Source organism: Rhinolophus sinicus, linkage group LG12 (genome assembly GCF_036562045.2).
Source record: "Rhinolophus sinicus isolate RSC01 linkage group LG12, ASM3656204v1, whole genome shotgun sequence".
NCBI classification, from domain to species: Eukaryota; Metazoa; Chordata; class Mammalia; order Chiroptera; family Rhinolophidae; genus Rhinolophus; species Rhinolophus sinicus.
This window is the reverse complement of record NC_133761.1, coordinates 43,342,414-43,356,680: the sequence shown is the minus strand read 5'-3', so window position 1 is coordinate 43,356,680 and position 14,267 is coordinate 43,342,414. Positions and strand designations below refer to the sequence as shown.

The following is a 14,267-nucleotide window of genomic DNA, read 5'->3' as shown; positions in this document are numbered from 1 at the left end:
TGATCAAAAACCAAACAAAGCCAAATTAAGCAGAAGTTAATTCTTTGAAAAGATTAACATAATGGAGAAACATCTGGCAAAATTGACTAAAAAAAGTATATAGAGATGTCACAAATATATATTATGGATACAGATATAGCCAGGATATAAATACAATAATATTAACAACACTTTGTATTAAAAAAATTGAAAACAGACACAAAATGCAGTATTCCTGAAAAAAACATGTAACATCAAAATTTACCATTAAGAAATGATGGAAAGCCTGAATAGTCCGTCCTACACAATTAAAGAAACTAAATGGATTAAAAAAAGAAATCTTCCCACAAGCAAAACACCAGGCCCAAATGGTTTCACAGGCAATTTTTAGCAAAATTTCTAGAACCAAGACAATCTAGTTTACCAAAAAAAATTTAAAAATTATTGTGCAACTCTCATAACATCAACTTCATCATCTTAAACTGTACAATTCAGTGGTTTTTAGCGTATTCATGAGGTTGTACGATCATTCCCATTAATTCCAGGACATTCCATCACTTCAACAATAGACCCCACACTTGTTAATTGTCACTCTCAACCCCACCCCCAATTCTGGATATTTCATATCAATGGAATCATATAATGTGTGGCCTTTTTTATCTAGTTTCTTTCACTTAGTATGTTTTCTAGGCTCATCCATGACGCAAGTTTATCAGTAATTTTTTTTTTATGGCTAAATATTACATTGTAGGGGCGTAATACATTTTCTTTATCCATTCATCAGTCAATGTATATTTGCATTGTTTCCACTTTTTGGCTCTTAAAAATAATGCTGCTGCCAACATTCATGTACAAGTTTTTAGTTATGTACTATCCCCAACTCTTTCTCTCCTTGCCTCCCTTCCTCTCCTTCTCCCCCTCTACCATAGCCATCCTAGTGGGTGTAGAGTGGTATCTCACAATTTTGACTTGCATTTCCCTAATGGCTAATGATATTGAACATCTTTTCATGCCCTTGACCATTTGTATGTTATCTTTACAAAACTATTCAAATCCTTTGTCTACTTTTAAATTGGGTTGGCTTTTTACTATTAAGTTCTATGAGTTCTTCATGTATTCTAGATACTACATCAGTTATCTGACCTGCAAATATTTTTTACCATTCTATGGGGGGTCTTTCCACTTCCATGATAGTGTCCCTTTGATGCACAAGGTTTTCATTTTGATGGAAGTTTCAATTTGTTTTCCCCACCTTTTGTTTTCGGTATCAGCCCTCAGAAACCATTGCCTAATCTAAGATCGAGAAAATGTACACCTGTTTCTAAGGATATTATTATTGGAGTTCTTAGATATGTCTTTGATCCATTTTTAATTTCTGTACATGATCTGACGTAAGGGTCTAACTTCATTCTTTTGCGTGTGGATATCCAGCTGTCCCAGCAACATTTGTTGTAAAACCATTCTTTCCCCACTGGTTTTGGGACTTTGGTCAAAAATAATTTGACCACAGATACAAGTTTCTTTGTAGAACTTCAATTTTATTGATCTATATATTTATCCTTAGGCCAGTACCACACTTTATTACTGTAGATTTGTCCTAAGATTTAAAATGAGGACATGTGAGTCCTCCAATTGTGTTCTTTGCTCCAAAAGTTGTATTGTCTATGCTGGCCCTTTGAATTTTCAAATGAATTTTAGGATCAGATTGTTAATCTCTGCAAAATGAAGCTGCAATTTTGAAAAGAGATTGCATTGGTTCCATAGATCAATTTGCAGTGTTGCTATCTCAACAATATTAAACCTTCAGGATACCCTTTCATTTATTTATGTCTTAATTTCTTCTGCAATGTTTTATAGCTTTCAGTGTACAATTTGCACTTACTGTGGTATATTTATTCCTAAATCTTATTCTTTTAATGCTATTATAAGTGGAATTGTCTTGATTTTTTTTTCAGATTTTTCATTGCTACTGTATTTCTATACAGTATTCTATACAACTGATTTTGTATAATTTTCTTGTATCCTGCACTTTGCTGAATTCATTTATTAGTTCTAATAGTTTTGTTTTTGAGGAGTCTTCAGGGGGTTCCTATATATGATTGTTACCTCCAGAGTTTTATTTCTTCCTTTCCAATCCGGATGTCCTTTGTTTTCTTGCCTAGTTGCCTTAGTTAGACCCTCCAGTACAATGTTGAATAAAATTGGACATTCTTATCTTATTTCTGATCTTAGAGAGAAAGCTTTCAGTTCTCTCATTGCAAAGTACGTTAGTTGTGTTTCTTTCAGGTGTCCTTTATCAGGATGAGAAATTTCCCTTCTATTCTGAGTTTGTTGAGTGTTTATGTCATGAGAGGGTGTTGGATTTTGTCAAATGACTTTTCTGTTGAGATGAACCATGTTTTTTCCTCCTCATGCTATTAATATGTTACATTGATTTTCATGTTTAACCAACCTTGCATTCCTGACATGAAATTCCCCTTGCTCATGGTGTGCAATCATTTTTATATGTGACTTGATTTAGTTTGCCATTATATTGTTGAGGATTTTTGTATCTATACTCATGAGGGATACTGGTCTATAGTTTTCTTTGTTTGGGTTTGGTATGAGGATAAAGCTGGCCTCAAAGAATGAGTTAGAAAGTATTCCCTCCATTTTTTGAAATAATATGAGAACTCGTATTAATCCTTCTTTAAATGTTTGGTAGAATCCATCAGTGAAGCCATCTGATCCTGGACTTTTCTTCACTAGTTTTTTTTTAAATTAGTAACCTAATCTCTTTGTTATAGTTCTATTCAGATTTTCAAATCTTCTTGACTCATTTGTGAGTTTGTGCGTTTCTAAGAATTTGTCCTGAAATTTCATTTAGGTTTTGTAACTTGTTACAATTGTCCTAGTGTTCCCTGATAAACTTTTTGTTAGGTTGGTAGCAATGTCTCCTAGTTCACTCCTGATCTTGAATGAGAATGTTACCCAGTTTCAGTCAATGAGACGTGAAGAGATGTCTTTCCTGAGACTCTCCTACCTCTGGACTTATTTTAAGAAATAATAGATCTCCACATTAAACTAGTCTATATTAGTTTCCTGTTTAGGCCAAAACGTCTATAACAATTTGATTAAGTATTTCTCAATATGATCAAAAAATAAGATTAACTTTTATGTTTTAATATTTTATTCAAATACTTCAATTTTAAACATCTGTAAGATATTCAACAATCCATTATTATTTCACTTTTAACATAAACTTAACTTCAAGTGGCAGAAGAAACAAAAATATGTAATTTGAGTCAACTTTTTTTTTGGGGGGGAGGGCCGGTCACTGTAGCCAAAGGTTTGTCTTACCTTTTTTGAACCAGCTTTTGGTCTGATATTGTTTCCCTATTCTCTACTTCATGTATTTCTGCTCTAATCTCTATTTCCGTTTTCTGCTTGCTTTGTGGTTTAGTTTGCTATTCTTTTTCTAGTTTTTTCAAGTAGTTTAGGTTATTAATTCGATATAATTATTTTTAAATGTAGGGATTTAAAGCTACACAGTTGTAAGCACTGCTTTCACTGCATCCCATAAGTCGTACATTGTGTCTTTTTCATTCCTCTCCAAGTATTAATATTTTCTAATTTCCCTGTGATTGCATCTTTGGCCCACTGGTTATTTCGGAGTATTTCCACATGAATTTTCCAATTTACTTCTATCATTAATTTCTAATTTAATTCCATTTGTGGGAAGAGAACATGCTTTGTATGACTTCAGTCTTTTTAAATGTATTGAGACTTGTTTTGTGGCCTGACATTTTGTGGCTAATGTTTCAAGTGCATCTGAGAAAAACATGTCTTCTTGTTGCTGGGTGGAGTGTTCTGTACATGAGGGACTGTCAGGTCCAATTGGTCTATAATCTTGTTCAAGTCCTCAGTTTCCTTACTGATCTGTCTTGTTCTGCTGTCCATTATTGAAACTGGGGTATGAAATATCCAACTATTATTGCTGAACTGCCTATATCTCCTTTCAATTTTGTTAATTCCTGTCATATTTTGCTTATGTATTTTGGGGTTCCACTGTTAATACAACAAATACAAATATATATTTGTTATACATTCTAATGAATTGAGCCTTTTACCATTACAGGTTTGTTCTTTGTCTCTAGCAAGAAAAATAACAATAATTAGTCTTAAAGTCTATTTTGTCTAGCTCTCATTTGGTTATTGCTTGCATGGAGTATGTTTTTCTATCCTTTTACTTTTAATCTATTTGTGTCTTTGAATTTAAAGTGAGTTTTTTGTGGATAGCAGAGTTTGGACCAAGTTTTTAAATCCATTCTGCCAATCTTATTTAAATAGCATCTTTCTTGGAGGTACCTTCAGAAAGCCCTGAGGCTCTGGAATGTGTATTTTGAAAAAGCACTGACTGAATACATGCAGGTACTCTTTATAAAGGAACTAACCCAATTTTATTTCAGAATTCTGTCAGCAACCTGCCATGTATCCCAAAACCAGTTTGTTATAATAAAGATGAAAAACATTACAATAGATGATGCTATCAGAACAACCATTTTAAAAATGAGAAACATTCAGGGTATATTTAGAGACCTTCTATCATCCTGGTCTAATACCTACTGTATAACATTCAATGCGGAAATGTATCAACGACAATGGCCATTTTCCCCTTCTCATGAAGGCAACAACCTAATTTGGTTTCTTATGTTTGCCCTTCTCCTCTCAGATAAATAGTACATTGGCCTATCAAGTGATCTCGTTCTCCTTTCCACCACCTGGTTTAGGGGAATGAGAATGTTACCCAGTTTCAGTCAATGAGACGTGAAGAGATGTCTTTCCTGAGACTCTCCTACCTCTGGACTTATTTTAAGAAATAATAGATCTCCACATTAAACTAGTCTATATTAGTTTCCTGTTTAGGCCAAAACGTCTATAACAATTTGATTAAGTATTTCTCAATATGATCAAAAAATAAGATTAACTTTTATGTTTTAATATTTTATTCAAATACTTCAATTTTAAACATCTGTAAGATATTCAACAATCCATTATTATTTCACTTTTAACATAAATTTAACTTCAAGTGGCAGAAGAAACAAAAATATGTAATAAGACTACATTTTCAGCAGTTATCTTCAAATAGGGAAACCAAAAAACTCACACCACCAAGAACAAACAAACGAACCTAATTTATTAGGCATGTCTACATTTTATTTTCCTTTAGGTGATTTTTTGGGGGAGGGAAATTACACTTTCAAAGAATCAGCCCTTACAAATAGAGCAGCTAATCTTTCCAAAAATAAAATCCAGTATCTAGAGTCTCAAAACTCACACAACCAAATGGAAATGTCTGGTAGTTGGCCAGACATTTGGGTCATGCTCGAGTCAGTTTCACATCACAGGGAATCATCTCTAACTAATTTCAGTAAATTCCAATTCTTAATGTAACCAGAGATTACCCTTGTTATTTATTCCCAACTGTGTTGACAATTGTCTTATTGCTGATTTGTACATATTTTCTTTGGCAACTTTTTTGACTATCATTGAACACAACTGGACAACTATAAAGGTTTGCATTAACAAGTATTTCAAAAATTTCAACAAAACTTCATTATAATTATTTAAATGTAATTTCTTATAGATGCTAGAATAGGAAAGCCTCCAAACATGCCTAATGTAATATAATGGACAAAAAAGAAAAATTACTAAATAATCACTACTACACGCTTTTCAGTTGTATGTACAAGTATATAATTCACCTCAAACACCAGTAAAAATATTACGTTAGCTCCGATTCTCTATCAGACTTTCTGTGATAAAAGATAAAAGTTAAACGTACAAACTAACAGCTGGGTATCTGTTAATTTTTCTGGGAGGTTGTTTCATATGGATTCAAAATTACCTCAAATTAGCTAGAATATAATATGAATTCTCACTACAATGCCTTATAAAATTAAAGTATATTGACAACTTAGTAATTTTTAATTCTTTTCTATGGAAGAAGCCTATTTTGGAGGCTTGGCACAATGTTACCAAGAAATTTAAACAAAAAGCTCCAGTCCAGATAGATAACTAAGAAACCTTTTCTATGATAACAAAATCACCAACTTAAATTACTAATGGCTTCCACTAACTATTACCACTCCAAAATTCACACAAAGTAAATTAAAACAAGTACGGTGGAAAGTGTACTCTGAAGCTTATTCACATTTTACAAAGTGATGAAATTTAGCCAACAAAAATTCAAATAGGCATATATGCAAACATTCGTACGCAAACTTTCATGAGTAAGATATAAGAAATGATTGATTTTGATAATTTTATGTACAGCTTGTATATAATTTAAAACAAGTACAACTGAAAATTTTCTATGTAAAAGCCACAACAGTCAAATGAAATACTAAGTAACAGTCTTACAAACTGGTCTCTCTGAGGAGTTTTCAGGGAGAATAACTGAGTGATGTTATTCTAAGAAATGCCGTCTTCTTGATCAATCATTTCTGTTTTAACCGAGAAGACATCTGCCAGCATATGTTTTGGAATTTCTGAACCTCTGACTTTCAAGGCATAACAAGCATTCTCCACTTTGGCCAGACTTTGTTTCAAGGTATAGAGCTTCTTAGAAACCTCGTAAGGTCCAGTGTTGCCAATGAATGAAAACCCGTCATAGACCTGCCGTAGAAACTGGCTCACTTCAAAGGGGGTGTCAATGTCCCCGTTGCCCACACTGTTGATACACACCCGCATCAGCTCTCCAGTCAGGTCGGCCACTCCCAGAAGGTAATCAACGGGTGTGATTTTCAGTCTCCAAGTACCAAACTGCTTATCCTGAGAATCAGAAGAAGGCTGGTAAACAAAACAAAACAAACAAAAACACACACACAAAGAAAATACATCGTGAAAAAGAGTGATATGCACGTATCATATTTATTATAATGTAAAAAATCAAGAGCAGATCAGCGTACTAATCTTCTCTTAATGAAATGATCCGTTTTGTTTAATGACCACTCGCGATGTCACAAGAGGAATTCATGCCTTGGGCAGGGAGTTCAACTTCAAGATCATTTTGAAATCTAATACTGTACCATTATAAAATCACTATTTCCAACTTTACTTGAAATACAAAAATCAAAACATTCTTAAACAAGGCCAAATTATTTTATTGCATGACAATCACTCACTCATTTAAATAACAAATCATAAGCCCTCCAAGTTTGTAATCCACTCATGTTTTCCTAAACCACTTATTCCCTTTCTGGCCTGTCTTCTATCCCCACTCAATACTGACCATCATGATTTATTACTTTCTCGCTACCGCCTCCATTCCTTTAGGCTATTTTTCTATTGCACCTGCCCAGCAAAAGCAAATCCTGAATTCATATTAAAACCTACTTTTGTTAGTGCTTTATTCAAGTGGCTAAGTACCACTGAGTGGAAAAATAATAATAATCACAACTATACAGAGTTTGTACTGCTACAAATTACTCACCAGTCCTAATGTCACTGCTTCTTACATGGTTCTCTCTCCAGTCTCTTCAAACACTACTCCAAACCTTCACCATTCTCCTCAGCCCCCTACTCAATCCCACACCTCTTCTCTCTCAGTAGACAATCTGGCCTGCTTTCAGTGGCCTGGTCATTTGCCAGATCACCTGGCACAAGCTCTCTTAATTACCTTATCCTTACCAAAACAAAACACGAAAAACAAAAAAACTTATTTATGTCCACATCCATCTTTACCTTCTATCCTCCAGTCTCAGATGATGAGTTGTCCCTCCTCTTGTCTGAGGTTAACTCTTCCAAATGACCTTGACCCATCTCCTCCCACCTCTTGCAGGACCTTGCTTCATAAGGTGCCCTTGGGCAAGTTATTTCATCTCTCTAAACCTCAGTTTCCTCATCTGTAAAATGGGATAACAGTACCTACCTCAGAGGTTTATTTCAAGGATGAGATAACATTTACCAAGAAGTTCTTGGCATCATGCCTAACACAAAGTAAATGCTCAATAAATGTTAGCTATCGCCATTACCATAATCATGTAAATCTCCTCTCTCTACATCAATTTCTCTCTCTATTGGAAGCGGCGATACTTAAGTTGTTATGAAAAGTCTGTATGAGACTTAGCTAGAAGTTGCAGTTACACTGGAGGACATTTCAGGCCGAGGGGACTGCAAAGGCATGGCATGACATGAGCACTGTGTGGAGTATTTGAGAAACTAGTGAGGTATTCCTTTTGAGTCAAGTTTAAAGTAAGAAGTAGTGAAGGATGAGTCTTGAAAGACAGACGGGGATACAAGTCACAGTAAGGAATTTGGACTTTACATATAGGTAAGAGAGTCACTGAGAATTAAGCAAGGAAATGACAGTCAAATGGAGGTGTTATTAAGATCACTCTGCACTGCTGGACTGCGCTTCAGAGACCACCTGGTCCAATGCTCTCAATGTAACGTATAAGGGAGGAAGCCCGAGAAACATCAGAGGTGATACAGCTAGTTCATGGCAGAACTGGTAAGTACCCAAAGTCGGCTCCCAATTGTGCTGATGCCTCTGAAACTACATCATGACATACAAGTACCTGCTATGTTTTGTCTCTATTAATTGTTAGATAACAGGCATCTTTTCCGACTGCAGTAGGGGAAGAGGGGCTACATTTCATAGGTCATTTATAAAAATAACTTTCGCTTAAGAAAACGTTAAATGTTTTTATTTCTATCATTAGACAGGAGTTTCCTGGTTCTAACTATGAAGTTGATTTTGGAGAAAAAGGCACACTAAAAAATTAACAAATTTCAACTAGTAAATTACCAAGGAAATAAATTCCACTTAACTGATAATGTATATTAGAAACTAGAGGAAAAAAATTACTTTAAATGCTGATTTTCAAGATGAATCTCAAGTACTGGGGGTGAAATATCATGACATCTATAATGTGCTTTAAAGTGACTTAGCAAAAAACATTCAGATGAAGCAAATATGGCAAAACGTGAACAATCGCACACAGGCAGTGCGAATATGAGTACTGACATGTTACTAGTCTCTCTACTCTTCTGTATGTTTGAAATTTTTCATAACAAAGTTTTTAAAAATTAAAAATGTTTTCACAGTATTCTCAACAGGCACATCAGAGCAAAATACCTTCACCTATCAAATTCCCAGAATTTGTATCACCAAGAATCTTTAGCACTAAAAGGAAAAATTATTTATGAATGCGGTCTTAACAATTTGAAAAGTGTACATGAATTTTGTGACACCATAATTTACTACTAAATAATTTACTACCTAATCCTGAGAACAGTGCATTTACTCTCTGCTCCTCTTTACTGTTCGCACTGGTATTTCCATTTTGACCTATTAGAGAGAATTTGAAAGGAAGATGGCAACTTCCCTTAATGTATTTAAGAAGCAGGGTCAAATAGGCTTACCTTACTTCTTTCTGTAACTCGATCTTCATTAAATGAATTAAAAATATGAAGGAATTTCACTTCTTAGAATGAATTTCCTCCTTAATGAACTTCATATATTAAAAACTGAGGCCATACATTTCCTTGAAGTTATATTTGTCATGCCAAATTCAGTCTCACTTTTCATTAACATTTTAGTTAATGTTCAAAAAAACACTATTTCTGCGGCTTCTTCCATCTTCTACCCTTACTCTTTGAGTAATGTTAAAAATAATAACAAAGAAAAAAAGATGAAAATTTTTAAAACAACTGTTTAATTTTATTTTGAAGTGTACTGGTTATCTCGGGAAATATCAAATATTCACACTGTCACCTCACTGCCTGAATATTAATATCTTGTAACCAGGGGGAAAACAGTATTTATTTAAAAGTCAAACTGCAAGTTTCTCTTTTCTTAATTCAGAAGAGCTACATAATTTTCAGACACAAGATTAAGAACTGAGTAAGTGACTAACAGCTTACTATACAATAACAACTTTATATTAACTTTATAGTGACAACTAACTGTTGAGGATGTACGAGTAATACGCTCTAATTTAAACCTTTTAAGTCAAATCCTTCAAAACACTCCTTTGCAGTAGACGCCTGGCACTTGGAGAAACACTGGCCCAGTGGACAAGGGCACTGGTTTCAAAGCTTAGCCCTGTCCCCTTACTAGTTGTGGGGCTTTGGATCAGTTATTAAACTCTCTAAAAGTCTGTTTCCTTCTTTGTAAAGTGAGGGTGATAATTCTAACCTCACAAGGCTAATAAAAGGATAAAATGAGACAGAGCTTATAGAGGGCATCTATAAACACATGGTAAAACCAAAAGTGAGCCTACAGCAGTCACTCAGCAGGGAGTTAGGTAGAGTGGTGTTTTCCCTCCACAGCCCCACTGTTCGACTCATTACCACATTCCAGACCAGCCCCATGCGGGGACTGCACTTCCAAGAACACTGCCATCCCCATAATCCTGCCGTTCAATCTCCTCCCATCATTGCACTGTTACATACATGATGTCATACATGTGAAATAAAGTTTTAAATTCTTACGGTATTATTTTCTTTCCCATTGTCTTCTGTTGTGAATATCAATTGTTTATTAATTTCATCCATACTGACAAGTGATCGTGTTTTGATAAAGTGTTGAAAAGTGACGGCCTCCACATATTCCTGTAGTCCTGAAAAACCAACCAAGAAAATTACTAAGGAACAATCACTAAATTAGTAAGAATGTCAGAATAAAAAACTTCAAGTGAATCATCACCTAGCTCAACCAGGGCATGGCGGACGCCCACTTCCGTAACGCGAGTGCTACCGCAGATTCAATCCTGAAAACACAGGTCCCCTGGGCAGGCGGAGCGGACTGGCCCCGAGCGCACCAAACACGTCTGTGGCTGTGACTGAACCTGACCTGCAGCTGAGTGCAAATGTATTCGATTTCTGCTTTCTAGTCACGAGTCATCAGTCCGAAAAACTAATCGTTCCTCTAGAGAAATATCAAGGACTTTTAGAAAAAAATTTTTTAAAGAATTTTAAAAAAGGCTTCTTTAAAATAAAACTTCGATAGGCTTTAATAGAAACTGTACAGATTTCTTTTTTCTCCCTTAGGTAGCAAAATAGACCAAATGAGACAAAAATTAAAGATCATTCTGACCTTTCTTACAATTCTAGTAAGTAAACACTAAATAATGCAGATTAAAGTGTGAAAATACAAAACACTGTTTTTCTCTTCATACTTCAAATGGAGCCAAGAATAGATAACTCCTCCCTGCTTTAGTAGTTTAAGTTAAAAACAAAAAAAAGCTAATGAGCAATACAGTTTTGTGCTGGATGGAAATTCTACAAAATTCACAATGAATTAAAAATAAATTTTGGTAAAGGTCAAAAATAACACTATAAATTTTTTGAAGTGTTTTAAAACAACTAAATTCCATAGTCACAATTTTTAATATTTTTTTATTATTATCAGTTTCAGGTGTATCAAAATTACTTTCTTATGTTGTAATCTATAAAGTAACACAAGGAAAAAGTGTTCTTATAAATGCTTATCATTATTGTCAGGTTAAGAAACTGCCTTAAGTCTTCTTTTTGAAGGCTTTATTGTAGAAACAAGAAGAGGAGAATGAGTTCTGATTATGGAAAAAAAAGTCAGAACTTAAGCTGGGATCACCAGTATTTGTCTCTCTAACCTTCGTGTGACAGTCCTGCTTCTCACACAACGGCCCAGCAGCTGACACTACAGAGCCGCGTGGCAGCAACAGTGCTGAGAAGGCTGACCAACCGAGGTTATCATCACATCAAGTGCCACCCAAGGTCAAAGACAAAAAGGGAAACGGATGACCTGGCTTTGACAGCAATAAAAGGAAACAACTAAATGAAACTATCCTGACCATCCTGAGCCACAAGTGATGTTAAAATCAGATCAGAAAACAGGTGCCTGCAACTGACACAACAGGACATGATGGAAAAAGATACTGTTTAATAAACCACAACATGCTGAGAAGTGAAACAATGAAGTGGAGTTGAACAGAACAGATAACATCCTTTACATTTACAATAAAAAATACCTGAAATTTCAGTTTTATGAGTAGGTAACCACCTAGTCCCCTTCTCTGAGGACCATCTATATTTCTCTTTTTCTTCCACAAATACTTCATGCATACAAAAGCAAACAGCAAAACTAAGGACCACTCATCACACCTCTGAACACGCCCTGGCATGGTTAGCTGTGGATGAGCAAAACAGGAAGATATGCACCCAAAGATTATGTACAAGGATGTTCGTCGTTACAATCAACATACCAAAAAATGGAACCGATCAATACTAGATGTGCCACTTGTCAATTTCCAGTATTCAGATAATGGAGATGGACCCTAAATCATGTCTCCTTTGCCGGCTGGCACGTATTAAACTTGGTTGGCAGAGGGCGCAGGAGGCAGGAGGGACAGCAAAAGAGGCAAAGGCCCCTTCCGGTTCTTGTGCCTCTCCTAGCAGCCTTCCCAGTGCGGAGCAACCAGCAGCTCAGGGGCCAGTAGCACATGGCCTCTTCTTGGGGACAGCTTCCCCTGACTCGAGAGTGGCTTCCCAGCAAGCCACCTCCTTGGACAAGGAGTTCCACCACATGGCGCCTTCCCACAGACAGCTTTCCAGAGAATTCCATCAGCTCAACCCCTCAGCTAACTTATCTGCCATCCAATAGGCCATGCCTTCAGGGGGTGAGGGAGGGTAGGGACAAAGGCCGGACCCTTCCAGATTTTTCCCTCCTTGGATGCTCTGCCTCAGTCCTGGGGTAGTGGCTGCTCCTGTTACCTGATTTTCCTGTTCTCCTCAGAGTTCACTTTTCCTCTTATCAGGTCATCTCCTACATAGTTAGTTCTTTATATTCAACTTCCCCTGTTCAAATTCCTGTGCAGTTTGCTTCCTGTTTGGGCCCTGATGCATACAATAGGGAATTTGGAAAAGAAAATCTGGTATTATTTCCCCTTCACCCCTATACTACAGAGGAGGTGTCACACGTGGGGAGGCCAGTCGCCACCTCGGCTCAGGATCCAGACAGTCCTGGCAGGAAGCTTAGCCTGGATTCTCCCTCCAACGCACGCACGCACGGGGTGTCCCACTTTACCTTCTCTACGGGATGCTAGCTGTCAGTACAGCAACGCGCTCACATCTCTCCTACCAGCGGCCCTCTTTTTCTCTCAACTACTGCCCCTCTCTCCCCTCCACCTCAGAGATGAATTTCTCGAAGTAGCTGGCTACCTGTCCTCAGTGACCTCATCTCACACTTCCCGACATACTTCATTCCAGCGTGAGCCCCTCTACACCGAACCAGCTCTAAGGTCATCAGACATAGTAAGTGTAAGGGACATTTTTCTCAGTCTTAACCTTGGCAGCTCAGTAACCGCTCGTTTCCTCCTTTAAACAAGGTTCCCTTTGGTTCCTTTGGCAGCATCACCTCCTGGTTCCTTTTTCTACCTCTCCAGCCCTGTCTTCTTAGCCTCCAAGTCTATTAGTCCCAGGCTGTCTCAAATTCATCTACATTTGGCTTCAATGAACCCTGCCATCCCTCAACTTTACATCTCTGGCTTGGAGTCACATACAGGCAAACGCACATGTGACAATTCCCAACAGAGGGACCTCTAAGTCAACATGTGCAATGATGAATTCACAATCTTCCCTCCAAACCTGGTCCTCTGGTTCTAAGGGCACCTGCCTTCCTCCCATCTGTCTTTCGCTCTTCTCATCCATGCTCATCCCATAGAGTGTTTGCCTCTGTGCTACAGAACTGTGACCACATTGCTCCCCTGCTTACAGCCCACACAGCTTCCCACGGCTCTTAGAATACAGAGCAAAACCATTAATATGGCTTCTAAGACTCTCCCGAATTTCACCCCCACCTACATCAGCCATAGTCAAGTTATAACTTACAAAGGGTTACACTTCAAAGATGGGTACATAAACCCATATTTGTATGTCAGAATTTTTCCTAAAATCCTTTAAATCAACAAAAGTACAAAACTTGTATGTACTCCATAAAAATAAGTTTTCCTAGTTAGTGTAAATCACGATTTCTTCAGTATTTCTAGGCATAATCCTATCCCCATATCACTACCGTTGGCTTACCTTTCAGGGCCATGTTAAGCAAAAGTAGCAATGCTTTAAATGCTAAAGAATCAAACAAAAAGAATCAAACACAAGCGGAAACGCTCTGGACCTACATGTGGCAATTGATATGGGTGGCACAGAGCATAAGAACCAAGAGTATATCAGCTGCAGGTGGTACATACAAACTCTCCTGAGCCTCCACGATTAAAGCTCAAAGATAGAGCGCAGCAGGCGAGCATTAGCTCCGTTTGACGGGT

General features: G+C 36.8%; 1 protein-coding gene across 4 annotated transcripts in view; it reads right to left on the bottom strand.

Annotated features, from left to right (window-relative positions):
- Positions 1-5,153: 5,153 nt before the first annotated feature.
- TSNAX (translin associated factor X) overlaps positions 5,154-14,267 on the bottom strand; it is a 30,506-nt gene continuing 21,392 nt past the window's right edge. For 2 of the 4 annotated variants that reach the window (XM_019712894.2, XM_019712896.2), the window contains exons 5-6: positions 10,459-10,586; positions 5,154-6,810 (exon numbers count right to left, since the gene is read on the bottom strand). In XM_019712894.2, coding sequence (XP_019568453.1) covers positions 6,433-6,810; positions 10,459-10,586 — 506 coding nt within the window. In that variant the 3' untranslated portion in view covers positions 5,154-6,432. The remainder of the gene's footprint in view (positions 6,811-10,458; positions 10,587-14,267) is intronic. The other 2 variants (XM_019712895.2, XM_074316459.1) reach the window with 1 other exon arrangement.